Source organism: Garra rufa, chromosome 8 (genome assembly GCF_049309525.1).
Source record: "Garra rufa chromosome 8, GarRuf1.0, whole genome shotgun sequence".
In the NCBI taxonomy this organism is placed as follows: domain Eukaryota; kingdom Metazoa; phylum Chordata; class Actinopteri; order Cypriniformes; family Cyprinidae; genus Garra; species Garra rufa.
Genome location: NC_133368.1, coordinates 37,440,369 through 37,466,928, shown reverse-complemented (window position 1 = coordinate 37,466,928; position 26,560 = coordinate 37,440,369). Strand labels below are relative to the sequence as shown.

Here is a 26,560-nt window from a genome sequence, read left to right as displayed (position 1 = left end):
ACTGATTACATTGATAATTGCAAACATTTTTTGTATTACACAAGTTTTCTTAAATGTTAGGTTTAAATATGCAAATGAGGCATTATTAAATGAAATATGTGCCTACATTTATAGTACAAAAATCCAAACACTGGAGGAAGTCAGTTTCAAAATTCTTTTTGGGCATTTCATTTTTTGGGAATTTTGAGTATCTCATTTTTGTCACTCTATTATACAGAAAATAATATATTTTAAAATATTTGGGGGGAATAAAATGTTGCATATAAGCAAGCAAATTATATATGAACAAATCCTTCTGTAAAAACCTGAAAAAAAAGTTTGGTGTGTAAATGCTACTAAAGTGGAGATTTATGGCTCAGTGTAGGAGAAAAAAACTAATTTTGAGAAAACGGCCTTTAAAAATATGTATTGTATTTGAAATATATTGACAAATAGATAAAATGCTATAAAAGAAACTAGTCTGAAAAAACACATTATGAAACACCAAAAAGCCCAAAATCTCAAACTTGACAGGTGCATGAAAAAGCAGTGTTTTTGCCTGCAGTGTCTGCCCATAAATTGTAATGATATTTCATAATTTTACTGTATTTTGATTACTTAAATGCAGCCTTGGTGAACATAAGAGACCTCCTGAATCCTGAATGTTAGTGTATATTAAGATAAAGTGGAAACTTTCCACGTGTGGCAGCTCACCAGCTCTCGGTTTCTATTGCATACAGAAATACGTCCGACATAGAGCACCACTGGTCAAGCAAACACACACTCTGTGTCGCTCTCAGACACATGACTGGGCACAGATCCCGACTGCAGTCACGCAGAGCCAAGCGGACAGGGCGTGACCTGCCACAGCTGCTGGGAAAAATCCGGAAAAACAAAACGGTAAAAGAGAACCGAAAAGTTTTCCATTGGCTCCGTCTCTGCCAACTCACACAGAGAAAGAGAGAGGCCTGGATGAGCAAGAGCAACACAGAGCAGAAGACACAGAGGAGATCTTCACCACATAAAAGGAAATATATTTTAAAAAAACACGCTCATACCGAAGAGCTGCTCTGTCATCGGCAAGAGCCATTTACACAGGGCAGTTTGAGTAAACAGTTTGTCATGTACAGAACCATTCAGATGAACACACCGTGTTGGATTTCCTCTTCCTCAAACAACTGCACAGAATCAAAATGGGATTTCCGATTCAACATTAATACTCTCCAATGACACACTTCCGAAATGCCGTGAACTCATTTTCATCCCGAACCCCCTTGTCTTACAACAAATAAAAATTTAGACCATTTACAAACACATTTTACTACATGATTGGTAAAAATAAACTGTTTACAAAGTTGCCAAAATGCAAGGGATGTGCATAGGTCTTTTTTTTTTTCTCCCCGTCACCGGCTCCACCTGTTTGAATGTGTTCATCCAGACGAATGGAATGTTTTCTGCTGTGGGTGACGGTCTGAACACAGCTAACACTGACAGCATGGACGCTCGTCAATCTTCACATGCATGAGATCTCATTCAAATCTCTACAACATTTATGTACGTCCTTTAGAGAGACAGTATCTGTGTGTAGAGGAGGGTGAAATGGGAAAAACAAACTAGAAAAAAGGCAAAGGGTTGAAAGCTGAATCGGAGGGTTGTGCTAAAGCAGCTGGGCTCTGCCGCATGGATAATGTGGGGATTATGCATGATGGCTGAGATACTGGACGGGTTGGACAGATGAAAGCTGTGAGGATTCTGCTGCAGGAATGCTCTGGTACTAACAGAAAAATATTCCTTTCAGGAAAATACATTATAGGATACTGTCTCTTTAAATCAAACGTCTACAAAATGTTGCCTCCTAGCTATATAGACATGACAATATTTAGTAATTTATTTTATTGATTTTTTTTTTTCATTAATACAACACTACGTCTAGGTAGTCTGTGAGGGGCCAAGACTGGGCTCACTGCAGGTACATCGATGTTGTTGAATGTCAGAGGTGGGCATTTGTTTGCATCATGGGAAAGTTCTGAAGTTTGAAGTTTTTTTTTTTTTCTTGCAGAGATGCACTGCAAAGTATGAGGTTATGACGGGTGTAAGGTTACAAGTTGATGGGTTTGCTGTTTTAGTAGACCCAGGACACTGGAACCCACTGGGACGTGGTGCAAACCAGGTCTATGGCTTCCTCCAGGAGCCGGATCGTCTCGTCAATCTCGTTATTGATGATGGTTTGGTCAAAATAGTGTGCATATGTCTTCTGGAGGATCTCGGACTCCTTCTGCAGCCGCTGTAATGACTCGTCCTGCAGCGTGAAAAGAAAAAGAGTAAGTAAAAGAGTAGATGAGAGGGGGAAAGGGCATTTTGACATGGTGCCTATTTGAGAAAATTTTGTTTATGATACTAAAAAAATAAGCTGAGTATGGGAGAGTTGGGAAGGATGGTATATGGGCCATTCTACAGAATTGGTGCAAACTGCTGTCCTACAACCAAGTAACACATTTAAAATGCATTTAAGTATTAAAACCTTAGATGTTTACTAAGATCCTTTTATCAACTGAAACTCACAATAATATTTAAAATATTAGTAAGCTTAGTATATATAAAATCATCATTTAGTCTGTACTTCTATTGGGAAGTGGCTGTCCAGAACCCTAACCCCTGAATTTCAACTTATGAAAATATTGGAATAATTCTTTGCATTTTATTTTAAAAACTAAAAAAAATCTTTTTACATTTTTTAAAAAAGTGAGGTAAAAAAAAAATTCTTTGTAAATTATACTGCCCTCCAAAGGCAAAGTGCAGTAACTACACAATTGGTCAAAATTGAGTTAAGGCTTAAAATGGGCTTTGGGACAACTGTTTTGTCTTGTGGCAAAGTCTCCTGGTTCACTTTTGTCCTGTTTCAGAGAAACGAGAGTGTCAAAATTCAGTAACTACAAAATCCAAACTAATACCAAGGCAAACCGCAGTAAGTGATGTTACTGCATTCTAGCTTTGTTTTCCCGGCTTTGACACTGCATCTGCAGTCTGCCGTTACACAATATCCAAAGACAGGCAAATGACAGCGTTATAGCCAGCCACTAGCAAATTAAACAAGCATTTTAGCCTACCTGCACTGCTCCACTGAAGGTAATTATCTACTCTGACAATATAATGATAATCCGATTTATAATCACGTTAATGTTTTTTGATTTGGACATCTCTCCACATTTCAGGCATCTGATCCAATTGTAGTGACATCAGTTACTCCTTCAAAAGTTAGCTGGCTCCAGTAAAGTAATATTGTTAGGCAAAGTTAGCTACGCCTCTTCAGCAAAGTGACAACTGGACTAGCACCCCAGCATCAACGGTATTGAAATAGCTGTCAATCCGCCTGTGTTTGCAATCCGCAATTTGCAAACCATGTTAGATCACATGATTGAAACAGAATTTAGATAGAATAAATGAGGTTAAAGAATTAACTAAAGTTCGGGACCAAGGCCACGCCTCAACCAATCAACCTCTTTTCACAGGCTGTATCCGGGGGGTCTTCTAAATAACTCTATATATGATTTACAGAGACGATGCCCCCACTCTGAGTCTCCCTGGACAAGACTCCCCGATCAGCCAATTCAGAGAATCATGACGACCTTTCTATTCCCATTCTTTCATCTCGTCTTCATTAATAAAGTATCAAATGCATAGTTGTGGCGTGGTCCTTGTTAGTGAAGTCAGCCTTAAAATGGCAACCTAATTAAAAGACTGATACACCTGCTTTTATGATGATGGATTTTTTTTTTTTTTGCATAATCAGTAAATTTACTAGAACTGGGCAGTTTAATTTGTGTCATGTCATGTTTAAGAATAACGATTTGCATTTCATTTGTCAGAGTCCATCTTGCCAATCAATTTTTTTGGATTTCACAGATATCTAAGAATACATAAGAATCCTCTATTTTAATTACTAGCCAAATTATAGCTTTAAGGGTATAGATAGCATAAATAGGAAATGTACATGTTTGAGAATAGCCTACACACATTAGGCTACTTGTTTGTTGTTTTTATTTTGTTTAAATTGTGTGAATTTTTTCAGCTATCTTTTTTAAAGCAACCTAGGTCTGTAATGAATTACTTTTTAAATAAAATGAGCAAAACACTCTGTTTAAAAAGGAGCAGATGACTCTTAATATTGAGGCTTACTACTGAGCAATTGTAACATTCACAGCATGCAAACATCAATAAAACTATTAAAGTTATTAAAAACAATCTACACATAGTAAGAAACACAACAAGAAAGTTGGATGAACACATTTAGTTTGTAGATACTGCACTTTGCTTTTGCAATAGTGTTTTAGTTTTTTCAGGTCATCCAAAGGCAGAGTGCAGTATCTGCATTTTGGTGGTCAAAGGTCATATCAGTTGTCATGGTTTTTATCTCTAAAAATTTTCTTCCTAAGAAGGCATTACATGAATGCATTACCACTAATCTACCCAAAACATGTTTGACTGGCTGGTGTAAAAAGTTTAAAGGCATTTTTCTCAGTTTCAGTTAATGCACTTTGCCTTTGTAGGGCAGTATAAAACTTTATGTAAAAAAATAAAAAAATAAACAAAAAGTGTCCCGCACATTTTTCATGTCACTACCGAAACAATGCACGTTTTAGTCCACTGGCTGAGACTGATTTTCACTACACCCCTACATTTATGATAAGAAAATATTTATGTGTGTCTTTCTCATGTGTTTTTGGGTGTTATCTCAAAATTATCATTAACATGATAACAGTCATGATCGAAACATGTCATCAGTGTTTCGGCAGTGACAAAACACATAATTCTTTATTAGGGGAAAATAAATCTAATTTTACTACAGTCATGCACATTTTTAGTATTTAAGTATGTTTTAGTAGTGTATTAGTATGAGTTAAAATTCTGTAATGTGATGTGGTCGCTACCAAAACATTACTGTCACTACCGAAAATGTGTGTAGTAACTATCGAAACATAGGATGTTTTGTCAAAAATAAAGTATACTGAATTATCACCTAAGATGTTATGATAGAGTTTAGTTCAATATATTTTCAACTTTTTGCCTTTTACAAAGAAAAAATAGATTAGAAAATACAACAAATCTCATAAATCACACTTGAAATGTTGTTAAAAATTTAACTGTTATTAATTTACCTCTGAAAAATGTTTAATAAAATTGCAAAAAAATATATTTACAATGTAGATGTAAGCAAAATCTTAATAGGTCAATATAACCTTTCTAATTAAATTATATATTACTGTTTCAGTATTGACAAATTTAGGGAGAGGACAAATATTCCAAAACTTTCTGAAAATACATTATGAGAATTAGCTGCACAATTACTAGAAATGTGTACCTTGAATATTAAACAATTTGCATACATACAAAATTTGTGGAAAAAGACATACATTGTTTTTAAGACATTTCCAACTTTGACTTTGAACAAATTTTGTAGAAAGGCCCATATATACACTATCATTCAAAAGTTGGGGTCAGTAAGATTTTTGGTGTTAAAAAGTCTCTCATGCTCCCCAAGGCTGCATTACTTGAACAAAAATACAGTAAAAGCAATAATATTGTGAAAGATTATTACAATTTAAAATAACAAATTATCTATTTTAATATCTCTTAAAATGTATTTCATTGCTAAGATGAAAAGCTACATTTTTAGCATCATTACTCCGGTCTTCAGTGTCACATGATCCTTCAGAAATCATTCTAATATGCTAATGTTAAAAACTGGTGTGCTGCTTAATATTATTGTGGAAACATAATATTTATAATATTTTACAATATTCTAAAAAAGTGCCTTTACTTTCACTTCTGATTAGTTTAAAGCATCCTTGCTAAATAAAAGTATTAATTACTTAAAATAAATCTTACTGACCCAAAACTTTTAAACAGTAATAAGTACTAAGATGTGGATCAGGGTTTTCTTAAAAAAAAAAAAAAAAAAAAAAAGTCATCTGTCCAATTGACTTATAAAGGTCATATTCTCAATGGAACTTGTTTGGGTAGAGCTTTGTAGGCACTAGGATCTAGTTGACTTCCTGTCATACTCACAGGCAGCTTCCTGCACCATCTGGGAAGCTGAGCGTGATGTGAGGAAAGGTAGAAGAAATTAAAAAAAACATGCCAACAAAAGGTGCATGCAAAAAGAAAGAAAGACCTGCTAAAGAAAGATTTAGCTGAATGAAAGAAGGAAGAGAAGTCCAGTGAAGTTATTCTGTCAGTGAGGTGACACATGCCAAAGCATATTGAGAACTCCACGTTTTTGGATCCTGATCTCACCTCATTCATGCCGGGAGTGATAGTTGGTGCAGCAATGAAAACCACATAGGGAGCGAATTCAGCTGTCCGTAAAACCTTCAGCGCCTGAGAATAATCAAACACAACTAGACTGAGTTATTGCAGTTTATTTTTATACCTCAACATATGTCTCAAAGGGTTAGTTCACCTAAAAATTAAAATTATGTCATTAATTATTCACACTAACGTCGTTCCAAAACTGTAAGACCTTCATTCATCTTTAGAATAAAAATTTATAATTTATTTTTGATGAAATCCAAGAGTTTTGTGAACCTCCATAGACAGCAATGAAACTACCATGTTTAAAGGAGAAGTCCGGTGTGATATTGACCTAAAGTGTATTGAATCATGATACCGAGTGTGAACGTACCTTGCATATCTCATCTCGTCTTGTCCACTGCAGTCCGAAATCTGGGGTCAGTTAGCCGATGCTCACAACAGGTTGTCAATGATGGTGAAAAGGGCATCGGAATAGCCATGTAAATAAATCACTGTTTTACGCCATTTACGAGGCACAAAGTAGCTCCACACTTCATTGGTAGACTTCCAAGGGCCCTGACATTTAAAACGAGACATTGAGAACTCAGAAAAAGCACCGCTAGTTTATTTACAAGAAGATTTATACAGACAGTACCTGGAAGAAAAAATCTGGTCGCCGCCATCTTGAATTTAGTCACGATAAGTCGAGTGTCGAGCACGAAGGAAACTACAACCTGATAAGTTGATAACCTGATAAGTTCCTTCCTGCTCGACCGGATTTTTTTCTTCCAGGTACTGTCTGTATAAATCTTCTTGTAAATAAACTACCGGTGCTTTTTCTGAGTTCTCAATGTCTCGTTTTAAATGTCAGGGCCCTTGGAAGTCTACCAATGAAGTGTGGAGCTACTTTGTGCCTCGTAAATGGCGTAAAACAGTGATTTATTTACATGGCTACTCCGATGCCCTATTCACCATCATTGACAACCTGTTGTGAGCATCGGCTAACTGACCCCAGATTTCGGACTGCAGTGGACAAGACAAGATGAGATATGCAAGGTACGTTCACACTCGGTATCATGATTCAATACACTTTAGGTCAATATCACACCGGACTTCTCCTTTAAACCCCAAAAAGGTAGTAAGGACAATGTTAAAATAGTCCATGTGGCGTCAGTGGTTAAACCTTACTGTTATGAAGCTATGAGAATATTTTTGTGTGCAAGGAGAACTAAAATAACAACTTTATTTAACAATTTCTTCTCTCTCGTGTCAGCCTTTGATGCATGTTCCTGAGAGTAACACAATGCACAAATTGTTGAATAAAGTCATTGTTTTTGTATTCTCGTAGCTTCATAAAATGATTAATTATGGTTAAACCACTAATGTCACATGGACTATTTTAACGATGTTCTTACTACCTTTCTGGATGAACATGGTTGTTGCATTTGCTGTCTATGCAGTGTCAGAAATTTGTGTTCTGAAAATGAACAAAGGTAAAAGAGAGCATATTTCTTTAAGTATGCAATACAAGTGCTGCATAGCAGCAATGACCTACAAGGTTAATGTTCAACTGTCTTTTCTCATGAATAAATGCAGAGGGCAGTTAAACGTTCACCTGTGGCTCTACGTCCAGTATGGCAACGAGTCCCTGCTCATGGATCTTGCGTATCGTCTCCAACCGCGTGCCGTACATTGCGTCCTCGTGGCTGCCGTACTCCAGGTAATCGTTGTTGGAGATGTCCTGCATCATTTGGTCGTGGGATACAAAGAAATAATTCTTGCCGTTCTCTTCATCTTTCTTTGGAGGTCTGGTTGTGTCTTTGGGGGCAGAAATGAGTTTGCAGTTATCAGTTCAGCAGTAACCAATCAGTTGAGGAATCGTGAACTGTTAAAGACAAGTGATTTGGGAATGTTTCTTACGTGGAATGGGATAAGCAAATCTGTCTGGGTGTTTGGTGATGAGTGTGTTCTTGATGTGTCTTCGGCCAACACCGTGAGCACCTGCCAGTCAACGACAAACCACAAATCTAAGAGACATGCTTCATGCCAACTAACAAAAGGTAAGATGTGGAATTAAACCAAGATCTACATACACACCTAGTAAAACTAACGTTTTCCTCTTGAACGCTGGCAACTTCACTACTTCCTCATATGTGACCAGATCTAGTTGATCAAAGACTAAAAAAAAACCACAAGGTTGTTATTTAAGGGAGGGAGGGATTGCTCTTAAATTTCTAACACTGTGTTGTTGTTGTCATTAGACTTTAACAAACCAGTTTAAATAAAAAACAAATGTGGAATCTTACAAAGGAAAAAGAGGATGTTTTTGGGTAATCTATTAGTGTTTGTTCAGTTTTTATTGGGACTATGAGGACTCTGCATGTCTTTGGGCTGCTTATATAATGCTACAGGCCTGATGGGGGATTTGATACTGTGTCTGACTGACATTCAATCTCCACTGCAGCCGAGTGGCTTCATGTATCAGTGTGTTCAGAGGCCAAGCAGAGAGAACATCCTAGTCGCTCACACTTGGCATTTCTGCATATTCAAACTTGTCACCGATGTCAAGGCTGGAGACATTCTGCATGCTTATTTACTTATTTTTACATTTAATTTACCATTGCCATCATTTAACGCACAGTTAATCTTTAAAGCACTTTGAATTTAATAACACTTATAATGTAATTATGCTTAAATTCACTTATAGCATTTAAAATGTTTGATTTTACTTTTTTGGGGTCGTTTTGAAAGACGTATTATGTTCACCAAGGCTGCATTTGTATGAAAATACAGTAAACATTAACATCGTGAAAGATTATAACAATTTAAAATGAATGCTGTCTATTATAATAGTCTAAAATGTAATTTATTCCTGTAATGGCAAATCTGAATTTTCAGCACCCATTACTCCAGTCTTCAATGTCACATGATCCTTCAGAAATCATTTTAATATATCTTACTCAGAGCAGTTGAAAACCAGAGTTGCGATACTCCCACAGACTACCAAACAACCAATAGTTTCAACATCAAAGCTTAATTATTGCAGTGCTTTTCAAAGACAGACTGGTAAATTGAAAAAAATTACTGCATCTTGTTTGACATTTTAATGCATTTGTTAACCTTTAAGAAATCTAACCAGTAGCGGTATTTAATGGAGCGTGTTATAGTTGATGATAGTTGAGCACAAGCAACACTTTAATAGCAATCATAACCAGATTCCAGCTGTCATATTTTGAACAGTGTTTAGTCTTTCTGCAATCTTTTTTCTTTGAAGGCTGCCCATTAGAAATAACTTACCTAGCACATCACTGGATATTTTATATAATAAAGAATTTTGCTAAATACTATTGGTCACCTTATTTTTTGACCATAATTTGAAATGTTGGGTAAAATACTGTACTTGCTTGCATTCATTAATATTCACTTGTTATGTGAATGTCATAAAATAAGTAAGTATGTAAGTATGTGAGTAATTAACCTTTTTAAATTTAACATTTAAAAAAATGTGTTTTGAATTGAGTGTTTGATAATGTCTAAATATACATTCAAATGCAACACCTAAAAAAAATAAGCAAGCAAATATGTCCGGCAATACTCTTTTTAGCAACTACACTAGAGCTGTATACATGTACATTTATTAAAGGAACACCACACTTTTTTGGGAAATAGGCTCATTCTCCAACTCCCCCCGAGTTAATAAGTTAAGTTTTACCGTTTTGAAATCCATTCAGCCGTTCTCCTGTTCTGGCGATATCACTTTTAGCATAGCTTAGCATAGATCATTGAATCCTATTAGACCAATAGCATCGCGTTCAAAAATGAGCAACGAAATTTGTCATATTTAAAACTTGACTCTTCTAAAGTTATATCGCGTACTAAGACCGGCGGAAAATGTAAAGATGCGATTTTCTAGGCCGATAAGATTAAGAACTACACTTTCATTCCGGCGTAATAGTCAAGTAAGTTTGCTGTCATAACATGGCTGAAGCAGGCGGAGTAATATCACGCAGCACATGCTGGGAACTAATTTCAGGCGCTGTGTGATATTACTGCGCCTGCGTCGGCCATGTTATGGCAGCAAACTTACTTGACTATTACGCCGGAATGGGAGTGTAGTTCCTAATCTTATCGGCCTAGAAAATTGAAGCTTTGCATTTTCCGCCGGTCTTAGTACACGATATAACTACAGAAGAGTCAAGTTTTAAACAGGACAAATATCGAAACTCGTTGGTCATTTTTAAACACGATGCTATTGGTCTAATAGGATTCAATGATCTATGCTAAGCTATGCTAAAAGTGATATCGCCAGAACAGGAAAACAGCTGAATGGATTTCAAAACGGTAAAACTCAACTTATTAACTCGGGGGGAGTTGGAGAATGAGCCTATTTCCAAAAAAAGTGTTCCTTTAAACAGCCATACAGGCATCTACTGGTTAAGCCATGCCATTATGTATAAATATTACTTTTCCGGTCACCAAAATGTTTCTCTATTTTCACCTTCAATACTACACTAATTGAAATACAATTAATAAATATATTAGAAAATATTTTATTTTAAAAAAACATTTAGTGGATCATAATTATTGAACATATTGTTTAATTCCAAAAATGCACTTTTAATTAAATATTGCTGAACTAAAATAAAGTACATTTATTTAATTGATAAAAAATTACCTGACTGCCAAACTCCCCAGGATAAAATGCTACTGTAAAGCATAGTTAACACAGCAATTAATGCAAAATCAATGCGCATGCATCAACATTTACCAGAAATGGCTGCAACTACAGTGAAACTGCTGTATATCCTGCTTAAACTCAAATACATTCAGTGCGGCGAGATCAAAGCATGTCACAACTCTGGTTTTTAACGGCTCTGATCTTAACTGACCCCAAACTTTTGAACAGAACTGCTTATCCACAATACTTCATAGTGAATGTGCAAAGGAGATTTAAGAGTTACATTGCAACTTGATTTCCGTCATCACACAAAGTCATGACTAATCTAAACTTGTTGCATGGACTACTTTTATAGAGCATATTGTCCTTTTTGCTCACTACGAATGGGAAAAAGGCAGAATGAAAATCCTGCTAATTTTCTTGTTCTTGTTTCATGAAATGACAACAAAAAGCAACAGGCATCTGTTAATTTTCACAGTTAGATGCTGTCACTAGCAACACTAGCATAAAAAACAGAGAAAGGCTGTTGGGCTAAAACGATGATTCCTCTGAAATGTGACTGCACTGAAGGACGAAGTATCATTGCTATTGTAAACTTCCACAAAGCTGTATCACGAAGCCTTTTCAACCACAGTGTTACTGTTGCATAATAAGTAAAACTGGCTGCAGTGTGTATGTGGGGGTGTGTTGGGGGAGATACAGTAGCATTCATGTGTGCGGGAGATGGTGAGTTGACTTGGCTGTGGGAAACGTGAGCCATCTGTGCCATTTCCACGTGAAATGTGATTCCAGCACTCATCTCCCTCTCTGAATAGATGCCTTAAATGATACATGCACCTATTTCACATGACCTTGAGTATGCATCTCTATATATGTAGGATGCTTAATGGATTTGCACACAGAGAAGCCTCATATTGTGCTGTGGATCAGTGGATATAGGTGTACAGGGTTCACAGACTTAAAAATAAATTAAAAAAACAAAGCACGACACAACAAAAATAAACCATGAATACCACACAAACATTTAAACACACACTGAAAAAAAACTTTGTTCTGTTGATTGAGAAAAATGGAGGTTGCTAATAAGCAAAGATGGTTAACAAAATCACCACACAGCAAAGGCGTTGAGTGAGACAGACAGAGAAAGAGAATTAAGCACAGAGGCTGTATGCCACAGCAACACAGTTACTTACATGCACAGAGAGGCCATTGGTAGATAGACAGCATGTAAAATGGACAGGGGAGGGGGTCATTGAGTTATGGCTCAGTTAACAGAACATCAGTAAACAAATACAACAACAAGCACGCCAAAGCTGTGATGCTCAAAGCACAGAGACATGATGGCCATCCGTGAGCTCGGGCTGCTATGGATGGGGCGCTTTCAGAGCGTATGAGACATCGCTGCTCTGAACAATGAAACATGCCTCTGACATTCACAGCAATGCACTTGCATATCAAGGCTGGAATCTGAAAGCTGCATTTAAGGTGTAGAATTAAGAGCTTTTTCTGATAACCTGCTAAAGCATAATTTGCAGTTAAAGTATGAGTAATGTTCTACTACAGCAACGCTATACATTATAACATATGTGAACATATATATTACATAATCATGTGGTAATGCAGATAAAAGCTACATAATCTTGTTCAATTATTTTTTTTCATTATTCTGAACATGACACACGCATCAACAGATCAAATTATTCTTAACAAATGTGACCCTGGACCACATAAGGGTACATTTTTTGAAATTGAGATTTATACATAATCTAAAAGCTGAATAAATACGCTTTCCATTGATGTATGGTTTGTTAGAACAGGACAATATTTGAAAATACAACTATTTGGAAATCTGAGGGTGCAAAAAAATCTAAATATTGAGAAAATCACCTTTAAAGTTGTCCAAATGAAGTTCTTAGCCATTCATATTACTAATCAAAAACTAAGTTTTGATATATTTACGTTAGGAAATTTACAAAATATATTCATGGAACATGATCTTTACTTAATAGTGATGGTGGTGGGGTTAGAGTTAAATGTTTTATTAAATATTTTACTAAAATAATTATTAAAAGGCCTCTATACTACAAATTATTAAAATTATCTGTCTTCTTTTTAAAAGAAAATCTAATAAAAATAAAGTAAAAAAAAACAGCATTTATCTTCTGTAACACTATAAGTGTCTTCACTGTCACTTTTGATTAATTTAAAGTAGTATTGATGAATAAAAACATTAATTTCTTTATGAAAATAAAGTAAAAATACTGATTCCAAAATTCTGAATGTGTATGATTGTTCTGTGTATATTTTATCTGTTTAATTTTCATCTGGCAAGTCAAAATCGTAAATCCAATCACTCCGAAAGGTAATAGCAAATCTCTCTGCATGATTATTATGCATCATTCATGTATGTAAGCTGTGCATTATGAGAAACAAGCAGCATGAACAAACCTGTATGAAGACAAAATAATAAACATAATCTAGTAGGTTTTTACCGATACAGTGAAAAGTGGATTTAGATGTGTGTCAATTCTGAAATAACTATGATGGAACAGAGTAAAGAGGTGGGGGGACTAATAGGACATCAAAATTGTACACACATTGAGCTAAGCCATCACTGACCCCTTTCTGCTTTCACATATAGCACTCCCTGGCCTGTAGATACACACGTTTTTAAATAGGTTCATTTTTTTATAAGCCTGTTGCTGCAATGTTGTTGTTTTTTGTTTTTCAGTCTCCTTGTGAAGGACAAGTCCTTAACAGCAGCTTCCTATTGGAAAATCCACAGGCATATGCTTCCTATTTCCCTTCCTAACCGGATCTGAACCTACATGTTATAGCTATAAAGGCCCAAAGCACAACTCTTAACAAAGCTCCTTGCCTGAGACAAACCCCACATAATCAAAACAGTTTTAGACAATAAAACAATCCTAGAGGAATTTGGACAAGAACCGAAAAAAAGGCTGAAATACCCGAAAGAGTCACATTTCCTGCCTCTCTGGCTGAGTGAGCTCAAATCAGACTCACTAAAGTGGGGCACTGGGTTCAGGAGGGATTATGTCTGATCTGCGCTCCCCGCCACTGATGACTGAGGGGGCTGTGCTCAACACAGCCTATTTGATCACCTAAGTGATTGGGTGCTCAGAGAACACTGTGATTCCAGCAGCCCAGATCTGATCAGATCAATCGTTGAATCTCCTTAGGCCAGAGTAAATGCAAGTAAATGCCTGGCCAACATATTTCTGAAACACTGTTTTGACAACTTTCTCAGTGCGACTGCAATGAGTTGACCTGAAAGACAAACTTAACCACCGAAGACAAAAGCTGAATCTATGCCATAAAGAACTAAAGGGAACGTTTACCCAAAAATGAAAATTAAAAAAATCTGTAAGACGATATTTTTGATGAAATCTGAGCTTTCTGACTCTGCATAGACAGCAACACAACATAGTAGGACACTGTTAAAATAGTCCATGTGACATCAGTCGTTCAACCATAATGTTATGAAACTACGAGAATACTTTTTGTGTGCAAATAAAACAAAACTAACAACTCAGTTCAACCATTTTTTCTCGTTAGTGTCAGTCTCCCAAGCCATTCATGCAAACTCAGAAAGCCCTCAATTTAATTAAATTATCTTAATTTGTGTTCCGAAGATGAACAAAGGTCAGGATCTGGAACGATGTAAGAGTGAGTAATTAATGACAGAATTTTAATTTTTGGATAAACTAACCTTTTAAGGCAAAAGGGGCTTAACTAGGCAAGATGTACCATATAAAGTGGCCAGTGAGTGTAGTTTTGTGGGGAAAGTAACAAAATAATATAAAAAAATATTTGCCATTAGTACAATAAAGATTCCAGATTTTCAAATAGTTGTATCTCGGCCAAATATTGTCCTATCCTAACAAACCATACATAAATGAAAAGTTTATTTCCATTAATAGCTTTCAGATGATATATAAATCTCAATTTAAAAAATTGACCCTTATGACTGTTTTTTTGTTCCAGGGTCACATACAGTTTATTTACAGTTATTTTCAATGTACTGTCATTTTGAAAGAACCTCATTGTTCTTTATTTAATTCTAACAAATATGTTCTTGTTAAAAAATAAAATAAAAAATAATTTGCTTTTTTTCCACACAGGAGAGACTTGGTGTTGTTTCCAAACAAAAGTAAATATAACAGTATCAGCTATTTGCCAAAATGAGTTGAAAAATATCGGCATATCAGATATCGGCAAAAATCCAATATTGTGCATCTCTAAAATAAACCTACCAACATCAGTTCTCATGATTTATCATGATAGGAAAAACAATGTTTTAGTTGCATAACATCGATTAATGGAAACGGCATCATTTTGCAATAGTTTTTTATCGAAATTTATAGAATATTGCAACAGTTTTGCACAAATCTCTAATGGAAATGCACTTAATGTAAAATCAAGGTTGTGTAACTAGAAGTTTGAATTCATAAACTTGCACAGAACATGTTTCTGGCTTTATGATTTAGTGGAGTCAACGTCACTGTGTCTACAGTCTGAACTAACAAATACACCTTTTGGGAAGCTCACCTTTAGACTATCCAACACCACTGGGGAGATCTTGACAAGAATAAACGACAGCGTCGTTTAACATCCTGTGTGTTCGAAGGTAGTAACCTGACCCTGTGTTAGTAATGCAGACTAAAGCAGGACCTAAATGACTTGCTTATATAAGATGTTAAATGTGGTGGGGTTCACATTGCTTCTAACTAGATCATATAATTGCAGCCTTTCATAATGTAAGGAACGATTTCTATAGAGATCGTAAAATTTGCATCCAGTCACAGTATATTCAAGAGCAGCAGGACTCATCCAAGAGCACATACACAGGTGCATCTTTAGTGGAGGTCTGTGTGTGTTGTTTTAGACCTGAAGCCATGATGAACACATGAACTTCATCCCTCCGCATACAGTGACATACCAGTCACCCAAAGTAAAAACACACTGTTTTTCTCTCCCCTGGCCCTTTACCAGCAACCATAAACTCTTACGGAAAACATGGGTGTCTCACTTATGGCCTTTGCATTCCCCGTGAGAACACACACATGAACACACTTGTTGCATAGTGCTATAAATAAATATGCAGGTGTGCTCATCAGCAATAACGACCCAGGTTTCCACTGTGGCTTTAATGAGCTCCTGTGGTACTTGAAGCAAAATGAAAGACTCTAGTGCACTCTTAAGGGACTGTTTGGTCAGGGAACAGCAGGCAGAATCAGACTTACAGCTACTTGGCTATGTATTGGCACAAGTCACCCTGCTATTTGTGGAAATGCTGCAGTCAGGACCTCAGGTTATTTGAGCTAGACAGCACAGGGCCCTGTTACCTGCCCATACCTACCACTAGACACACAGAGACACTCCCTACAGCCTCTGAACTACTGTCTGAATTATTCGATGAAGACGTTTCTAGCAACATCTGCTGACAATTATCCCATGAGGGTGAAAGTCTGCTGTCACTGAAAAGCAGGAACTAATATAAACACAATACTAATTATAGACTGTCACTGATGTAAAAAAGATATATATACATTCTTCCTGACAGTGTACCTTCTGGACTGAGTTAGCAACACCCAACAACAACAGTGTTTCTGAGTATATGACAAAGGTAATAATGCTTAAAAAAAACTCACAAATTTACCAGGTCATTCTTCAAAGTGGATCTCGTATAAGTCACTTTTTATCACTTCATTTTATGCTTTGTTATGTTTTTCCGCAAAAATGTCAACCCTGTTACTAATATTTTTGGATAGTAAACAACTGATAATTGAAAAGTTCAAATACCATACACTTCATTCATTCAAATGTCAGCATTAAATTCTCTTTTTAAAAGGGTGTAATTTCAAAAGTGTAATTCCAGCTTAAGCCCAATACTTATAAATGTCAAATTAAATGGGAAAAACTGTTGTCTTTCTGGAGACAAAGACTACTGTTCAAAAGTTTGAGGTCGGTAAAATCTTTTAAACTAGTTTTGATGCTCGTAAGTCTCTTTTATTTGATTAAACAATAATATCTAAATCTATTATAATTTATTATACAATAAATGTTTTAGAATTCTTTGATGAACAGAAATTTCGAAAGAACTGCATTGATTTGAGATAGAAATCTTTTCTAACATTAATATGACTTATTTTTTTCTGTTACTTTTGATCAATTTAATGCATCTGTTTGATCAGTTTTAATGCATCTAGTGTTTTTAATCTTACTGACCCCAAACTTTAGAATATACTATATATATATATATATATATATATATATATATATATATATATATATATATATATATATATATATATAATACACACACACACACATACACAACCAGTCAAAATTTTTTGAACAGTTTAAAGAAGTCTATTTTGCCAAGCCTGCATGTATTTTTAGATCAAAATAATGTATTTATAATAATTTATTTATTTACAGCAAAAACAGTAACATTTTGAAATATTTTTTACTATTTTAAATAACCGTTTTCTATTTTAATATATTTTAAATTATATATTTTAAATATTTATTTTTTAATAAATTGTATTTAATTTTCAATTTTTAGCATCATTACTTCAGTCACACGATCCTTTAGAAATCATTCTAATATTCTCATTTGCTGCTCAAAAAACATTTATTATTCATTTTATTACGTTGAAAACTTTTGTAACATTATAAATGTCTTTATCATCAATTCGATCAATTTAAAGCATCCTTGCAAAATAAAAGTATTGATTTTTCCCAAAAAAATAAAATAAAATTCATAATAAATAAATGAATATATAAAACAATATATGTAAGTAATTGTGTTTTACACACTGGTCTCAATAAACATTTGCTAAAAGGCATTTAAGTTAAATATAGGTTTGTTTATCATTAATCAATAATTACATGCTGCTATTTTTGGTGACGTCACACACTCACATCAGTGTTAGAAGCCTATTCGATTTTACTCTGCTTACGGGGCACATAAAGATTACTAATTAGATCTCCAATAAGGAAGAGCTGACTGACCAAAATGTAGCTATTGTCTCTATGAAGAGAGAGGGAAGGTGCAGAAAGCTCATCAGAAACTCTACCTGCGTTGTGCTTTGCTAGGTATTTGTCTTTGTACTGCTTTTTTTTCTTGCCAAACCAAGTACAGCTTGCCTGCTGTTCTTGCTTGGTTTTCTCCATGGCTATACAGGCCACCCGCCTACAACAAAACAAACAAAAGAAACAATTAGATGAACATGTGGTTAGTGTGCAGCATATTTGTTAGCCTTGATGGCAGTACATCTTCGAATGCTTTTAAATCACATTGAGAGCAACTTGTATTGTACTGCATATTCTTTCACTCTACCCTCAGCAGCAGCCAATCACAATCTTCCAGATTACATCATGCAAATAAATGATTGAAGTGGTTATTCTACTCTAGGAAAGAACCAAACTTACCACTCCTGGAGTTCAGGTGAGGGAATCAGTCCAGCTGTGCCATTCTTGGTGTTTTCCAGCTTGCCTTGCCACCAGTTATGGTCATCTTTGTTGATAATCTGGATTATGTCACCCACCCTGAAGCGAATCCCTGCCTCTTTACAGGGGATGAGGTCATCCTTCACCGGATCATACTCGAACTGTGCCCGTACATAGATCTGAGAAAAGACAATCAGTCGAAGTCAGAAAAGCCCTAGAGTGGCACAGACACAGCATAGGAAAGGACTGACTGATAGAGGAGGTCAGGGTATAAGTGGAGGTCAAGGTGCAACTGGAGGTCAGGGTACAAGTGGAGATCAGGTTTTGGTTGCGATGAGAGGCATGCTTGGCTGAAGCAGCACGGTATGAAAACTGAGCATGGTGGCAAACAGATGATGCATGTAAGTATGTATGAGAGTGAGTTATGTGACGGCGTCCTTGCTGGACATTTAGTGCAGTCAAAAACCGAAATGCAGTCTGAGGCTAGAGTGGTGTGTGACTCCCGGATTAAAAATAAATGACATTGACCGAAAGGGGCCTTTAAGTACAAACATTGTTTTGCAAAAACGCTATATTTTCAAAGAATCACACTGATGATGTAATTGTTTTTGAGTCCTTGCTACATTTGGACTTAAATGGTTACACAACAGTTTTTGCAGAGCAGTGGATTGGGCTCATTCTTTAAAATCTTACCTTGATGGAAAATTTATCCTTGATTGGAGGTCCGGAGATCTAGGGCATGAGAGTATTACAAACATCATGCAATATCACGGCACTGTGGCGGCATTAGTACGGCACTGTTTGGGGTTGCATTGGGGTTGGTGAGATGAAGAATGCAGCTAGAAAAGCTAACGTTCAGAAAAGTTATGGGTTGATAAGAAGGAACAAAGCAGGGTGGAGAAGTCAGTCACATCACTGTTATCATCATTTGTAACAGAGTAGATCATTTCCAGCACTCAGTGACGCACTTCAGCCAACACAGATGGACCCGTGCTGGCGGATGGCGCCCTCTGCTGATTGTACGTCTTCTTTTCTACTTCTCATCCTATTAGGACACAATGCTTAAAGGCAAGGACTAGAGATTAGAAAAGCAAATTGTGATGGGCTCTTTGATACTGTCAGCTTTAGTTGATTTGCAGGGTAAGCTAGATGGGATGTGAGAGGAAACACACACCACTCTGAAGCCCAGGGCAAGTAGAAAAGCATGAGACTGCAGGGGGGTAGGAAAAGACAGACACACCAATCTGGTACACTTGATCTATTTTTTAACCTAAGATAAAAATCTAACAGGGTCCTAATAACAGTTGTTTTAGCCATCTCAAAAATGTTTTCATATCTTGATCTCTTAGTTGTTATAGTCTTTAGTATACTGTCTGTGAGGATACTTGTCACAACACATGAATAATTTAACTTAATTAATAAATATAATGTAAAATGCTACTAAGTAGTTATATTTAATTCAAATCTCAATGCATGTTCTTGATATTTTCTCAACTGGTTCAATGCACAGAATTATGATGGTGTTTTAGTACTATGTAAAAAAAAAATCTAAGATTACGAGGTTAAAGTTTTAATATTTTGAGAATAAAGTCGAAATTACAAGAATAAAGTTAAAATATTATGAGAATAAAGTCAAAATTATGAGAATAAAGAAAAAATGTTTCGAGAAAAAAGTTGAAGTGTTTCGAGAATAAAGTCGATGTGTTTCGAGAATAAAGTCGATGTGTTTCGAGAATAAAGTCGAAATGTTTCGAGAATAAAATTAAAATTACAATAATTAATTCATAGCAATTACGAGATTGTATTTACAGCATGCGAGTCAGTCATCTTTCCGAGACATTCCCAAAGCATTCCAAATCATTTACTGTATTATACTGTGAATAAAAAAAGCTTGTGAATAGTCACTTATATACCTCAGAAAAGAGAACAATATAACTTAAGTTAACAGGTCCACTTCAGACCTTTAGAACGTTTTGTTGTCGTTTTTAATTAAATACATGTGAGGAATGACAGACTAGATGCCACAGACATTTTTGCAGAGTAGGTGGTGGAATTTTCACAAAGAAAACAGTATAATTAATGAAATTGATGTCTCATTGTAATAGAAATGACAACTGATTCACATGAATGCAGTGTTATATTGTTTGTATTTTGCTATAACTAGACTAGAGACTTTGTTTTATATTGAAATGACCAAAAGCACAAAGCTTATCGCTATTATTGGGTGGCTGGCGCACTACAAATAGGCCTAATGAATGCAATCGAAGATGTGAAATATTATTTCCAAGCATACCGTTTCTGCAAGTATAACACATGGTATGATTTTGGCTAATAATCCCATATATTTAAATCAATTCCAGTGGCCTGGTGACTTCTCCCGGTGCTCCCAATCTGGGTCATTTGCATTTGCAGGCTTTACTCTCAAAATATTCTAACTTTAATTGCTACGATTTAATTCTCGTAATCTTGACTTTATTCTCGAAATTTCAACTTTATTCTCGAAACATTTCAACTTTATTCTCGAAATATTTCAACTTTATTCTCATAATTTCGACTTTATTCTTAATTTTTAATGCGATTTTTTAAATTTTTTTTATGTGGCACTAAAATGCTGTCATATAGAATAACCCATCTGTAAAAATTTATGTTAAAATGATAATGCCCTTGAAATTTACTTAACTTTTTAGTAGTTACTAAAACAGCATAAATAACATGAGCTTTACATTTAGAGTCTTGTTGCTGTGTAAGTGCAATGGAATTACACTAGAACCTACTAGTCAGTCTGTCTGTAGAGTAGCTAAACACTATGCTAATATAAAAATCACAAAGCCAGATGGTGAATGGTGTTAGTGCAAAAACTGATTGAGAAAGCAGGATGTTAATAGTGGTAAATCACTAACTTATTCATTTAATCTCAAGCACAAAAGCATTATGAAAAAAGCACTACTCAATAGAGGGTGCTAAGATTAATGATGCTCTATTCACCTGGCGTCCTTTTGGCTGGATGGTTGACGGCAAGTCCTGTAAAGCAAAGCCCAGCAGTGAAAGATAGACTGACCATTTACAGAGGAAAGGCAGACTTTGACTCATGAAACAGTTAAATAACAATTAACAACGATAACAATTAAAAGAAATACACATTCAACAAAACATAACAAATAATTCTGGTTTAAACCACTGGGGGCAATGCTAACTCCACAAAGGAGAATCACAGAAATTACTTCATTTTGTGTGTATGCATGTGTTAAAAGAGAAGAAGGGCTGTTGAGGGTAAATCTCAGAACAGCAACACACAAGAAAGCAAGGAGCAAGCAAGCAGCTTCAGCACCACACTCCATTCAAGCATGTTCATGAGGTGGAGACTAACCCTCCTCTATGAAGAACACCAAGTGGGTCCCACTAGGTCTATGTATCAGGGGTGGGCGATATTAGCAAACATTATTTCAAATTTTGGCTGGTGACAATACATTTACTGAATGTAAATGAACAGGAAAAGCAGCTTGTCGTATATATTTACTTTTTTTTTTTGCAAGACAATTTGAATGAAAAGTAAATATGTGACCCCGGACCACAAAACCAGTCTTAAGTAGCACAGGTATATTTGTAGTAATAGCCAAAAATACACTGTATGGGTCAAAATTATGCATTTTTCTTTTATGCCAAAAATCATTAGGATATGAAGTAAATTTCATGTTCCATGAAGATATTTTGTAAATTTCCTACTGTAAATATATTAAAACTTAATTTTTGATTAGTAATATGCATTGCTAAGAACTTCATTAGGACAACTTTAAAGGCAATTTTCTCAATATCACCCTCAGATTTCAGATATTCAAATAGTTGTATCTCAGCCAAATATTGTCCTGACAAACCTTACATCAATGGAAAGCTTATTTATTCAGCTTTCAGATGATGTACAAATCTTATGACTGGTTTTGTGGTCCAGGGTCACATATTTATTAAATATTATTGTGTATTATGGTCATTATTTTATGTTGATATTTAATCTGAATATTTTAATGAATATTTAAGTAAATATTTATAATATTTTATTGATTAGAATTTTTTTTTTTTTTGCTTAGAATATTTAACAAAAAACTTTTTACACTTTGACTAGTTCGACTAGTAGGAAACTTTGATAACTCAAGAGAGAGCAACTAAAAGAGAAAGGGCTTAGCGAAGTCCCATTCTTGCCCATGTAGTACCCAACGCAGTACTCAAAATTTATATTATTTGACAAATTACTATTGATTTATCATGTCAAGAATCGCCCACCCCTAGTTTATATGCAGTGCTGATGTATATCTCACTGCATTGTTAGAAGTATGCATGCTTTTATTTACACTAGGAATCTTCTGCATGCCTCCATTGAGTTTGGCCTAATCACTGTGCTCGCCGTCAGCCACAATACATCGCTGGTACTAACAAAAAGGATTTAAAGTATAGTATAGAAAGTATAATAGTAGATCCCACGTCTACTGTACAGTATGCATGGGACCACACACTGTATTCACACTGGCAGTCAGAGTGAATGAGCTACAGCAGCACAGAGCACACCAATTTGTGAACTGAGATAACGGAAACTAGGAAACTATGTTCAATAGATGTCTTGTTCAGTCTTTGCATTTGTGTTTATTGAGATCGTCAAAATATTCTAGTGAAATATATCTAAAAACAAACTGGAAAAACAAAACAAAACCATAAAACTGGACATTAAACAAATTTAATAACATCGGTGCAAATTAAGAGGGTATGATTGCAAGAACGGGGTGAAATAATCACAAACAACATTAGGAGATTGTTGGGGTGGGAAGGGGGTCATTATTTGAGGTTGCCTGGGATCCTTACCAAGATAGAACTGTTAATGCTGGAGTGGCCATTAGCAGGGGACTGTCTGGAGGTGGAGGGGGATTCTTTCTGTAATAAGATATAAAGGTCAGCGAAACAGCAGAGCAAACGGACACTAGCCAACACTGTGGTAAGAAACTGGGGAAATCATGTAAGGGAAACCAAAGATTTGCTTGAGATTAAGAATATTATAGACATTTTTTAAAGCATGGTTCTGTTACAGTTACCAAAGCAAACATTTTTGAGCGTGTGACTGCATTGCAGCTTCCCATCTGAAGGGGGAGCCAACACATCTGTCTACGTGTATACATCTCTGAGAGATTTACGGAGTGTGAAGGAACTCCAAGTGAAATCTGACCACATCCTCTTAGTAGTGTGATATGGAAGAGGGGGTGTTATGAAAAATGTATTTTTGTAATCAGTACAGATTCATTTTCAAATTGCGAATAATGCTTCTACACTGTCTATGAACAGACTGTAAAACATTCTCACAGTGTACATCTAAACTTCCCTCAACACTGGTAATATGTAAACAAGGGTTCCGGTATCTTGGTTGTGAAATTGGTGTGCGGTAGTGTCTGAGCCAGGCCTTTTGGTCCGGCAGGATGGAGGCTTTTTGGGGAGAAAAGCGTTAACACGCAGCCATCAGGCAGGCAGTTAGTCACAAGAATCCACGGCAATCAAACCCCACCACAAAAGGCCACAACAGGCCAGGGAGGCAAACCACAGCACTGCAGAGAGAAGAGACTGGCAGAGACAGAGCAGAGGACAGCGCAAAGGCCACAGGGGCCATTACCTCACAGGACGACTGCTGTGTACGGTAGCTTGGCACTATCTTAAAGGTGATGCTGCCTCTCATTTCCCGCTGTCAACAGAAAAACAAAAAGCAAATTGTTAAAAATTGCAACTTTTGTGTAACTGTTTATCAATTTCCTTATGATTTAGTCATCCCCATGTCATTCAAGATGTTCATGACTTTCTTTCTTCAGTTGAAAAGAAATCAGGATTTTTAAGAAATCTAGAACATAGTGGACCTCAATGGAAGCAACAGGTAAGGTCCAAATTGCAGTTACAATGCAGCTTCAAAGGGCTCTACATGATCCCATGTAGCAAAACGATCGGTCATTTTAAAAAAACAAAACATTGTTCAGACTTTTTTAACCACAAAAGCTTGTCTTACAATAGCTCTGCGATGTGCGTTTATGGCTTCACGGATTACACAATCACGTCAATAAGGTCACGCGCGGTTAGTTCTTTGTCTGTGTAGAGCTTGACCTTCTTTGCAGGTTTGCTACATTACCAGTTTTCTCTAATGCCTGAAGCCGAGCTAGTGCAAGATGAGCACTTGTGGTTAAAAAGTATATATATATATATATATATATATATATAGTTTGGCCACCATTTAAGTCCAGTATACGGAGAAAAATCCTGGAACATTTTCCTCAAAAACCTTTTTTTTTTGAAGGAAGAAAGAAAGACATGTCATCCAAGACATCTTGGATGACATGGGGGTGAGTAAATTATCAGAATTTTTTTATTCCGGAAGTGAACTAATCCTTTAAGAAGGGCACAGCTGGAAATACATTAAGTTTCTACTCACAAGCATCTTCTGAAGCTGCTCCACCGTTTGATTTGCTACACTTATGCCGTTGATCTCTCGTATCTCATCACCAACATGCAAAGTTCCTGATTTGTGACAAAGCAAAATGTTAAATGCGTCAATAAACCTTCATAAATTGAAAACTTGACAACTTCAACTGCATGAGATCCTGATATAAGCTTGTCCTGCTTGCAAGATGCATGTTGGAGATACTTGTTGATGGCATGTGAGTGTGGCATGTGGGTAAGGTTTGTACGTCAGTGTCAAGATGCTGCCAAGTTCTAAGAGATTGTGCAATCTGCCCAATATGGGGTGAGGGCACAGGCCCTCAAGCCTGCATCATGTGTTATGGGTTGAGGGGTTTGTGAAGAATAAGGGATTGCATCTCTCTTCTATTCATTCATCAAGTGTTTATGGAGATATGGAAATACAGGAGAAATGGAAGGCTAGTGCTGGGTGGTGCTGGGTGGTGTTTTAAGACTAGCAGGTTTTTATATAATGGTGCAACAATCTGGTGCAAGTACCTTGTCTGTGGATCATTCCTCCATGCATTATTCTTGCCACGATGCAATGGTTCAAGTCGTTCATTTTCAACGTGATGCCCTGAAACAGTGCCCACAAACTCATTTAAACCCACAGTGATGAGAACGAAGCTTTCAGGAAGTTTGACTAACATGTGGAAATAAACTTTAACCACTATGTGAGCTTAATCAACAACACCATCAGCTCAGGGTGACAAGATGTGTGTCAACAACACAGGATATCTGATGTGCAGAGCTAGCACACTTTGAAAGTGGGGGATCATAAGCACTGAAAACAGTTGTCATGTTCATGCTAAGCATATAGGTCTTTAGGTTTACAATGAGGGAAAAAATTATTTGATCCCTTCTGATTTTGTACGTTTGCCCACTGACAAAGAAATGATCAGTCTATAATTTTAATTTTATCTAGAAACATGGGATCTACTATTATACTTTCTATACTATACTTTATCTAGTTTGGCAACTCTAACCTTCAGCTCCCTCCACAGATTTTCTATTGGATTAAAGTCTTAGGACTTTCTAGGCCACTACAGGACCTTAATGTGCTGCTTCTTGAGCCACACCTTTGTTGCCTTGGCCATGTGTTTTGGGTCATTGCCATGCTGGAATACCAATCCACAACCCATTTTCAATGCCCTGGCTGAGGAAAGGAAGTTCTCACCCAAGATTTGATGGTACATGGCCCCATCCATCATCCCTTTGATGCGGTGTAGTTGTCCTGTCCCCTTAGCAGAAAAACACCCCTAAAGGATGTTTCCACCTCCATGTTTGATGGTGGGGATGGTGTTCTTGGAGTCACAGGCAGCATTCCTCTTTGAGTTGATGCCAAAGAGCTCGATTTGGGTCTTATCTGACCACAACACTTTCACCCAGTTCTCCTCTGAATCATTCAGATGTTCACTGGCAAACTTCAGATGGGCCTGTACATGTGGTTTCCCGAGCAGATGGACCTTGCGGGCGGTGCAGGATTTCAGTCCTTCACGGCATAGTGTGTTACTAACTTGCCTTGAGATCATTGACAAGATCCTCCCATGTAGTTCTGGGCTGATTCCTCACCATTTTCATGATCATTGAAACTCCACAAAATGAGATCTTGCATGGAGCCCCAGACCGAGGGAGACTGACAGTTACTTTGTGTTTCTTCCA

General features: G+C 36.3%; 1 protein-coding gene across 1 annotated transcript in view; it reads right to left on the bottom strand.

The window, feature by feature from the left end:
* Positions 1-992: 992 nt before the first annotated feature.
* caska (calcium/calmodulin-dependent serine protein kinase a) overlaps positions 993-26,560 on the bottom strand; it is a 201,281-nt gene continuing 175,713 nt past the window's right edge. Inside the window, exons 15-26 of the mRNA XM_073845095.1 lie at positions 25,397-25,475; positions 24,873-24,958; positions 24,069-24,137; positions 23,273-23,341; positions 21,410-21,445; positions 18,407-18,603; positions 18,052-18,167; positions 8,368-8,448; positions 8,191-8,271; positions 7,886-8,088; positions 6,274-6,357; positions 993-2,278 (exon numbers count right to left, since the gene is read on the bottom strand). Of these exons, the coding sequence (XP_073701196.1) occupies positions 2,102-2,278; positions 6,274-6,357; positions 7,886-8,088; positions 8,191-8,271; positions 8,368-8,448; positions 18,052-18,167; positions 18,407-18,603; positions 21,410-21,445; positions 23,273-23,341; positions 24,069-24,137; positions 24,873-24,958; positions 25,397-25,475 (1,278 nt within the window). The 3' untranslated portion in view covers positions 993-2,101. The remainder of the gene's footprint in view (positions 2,279-6,273; positions 6,358-7,885; positions 8,089-8,190; positions 8,272-8,367; positions 8,449-18,051; positions 18,168-18,406; positions 18,604-21,409; positions 21,446-23,272; positions 23,342-24,068; positions 24,138-24,872; positions 24,959-25,396; positions 25,476-26,560) is intronic.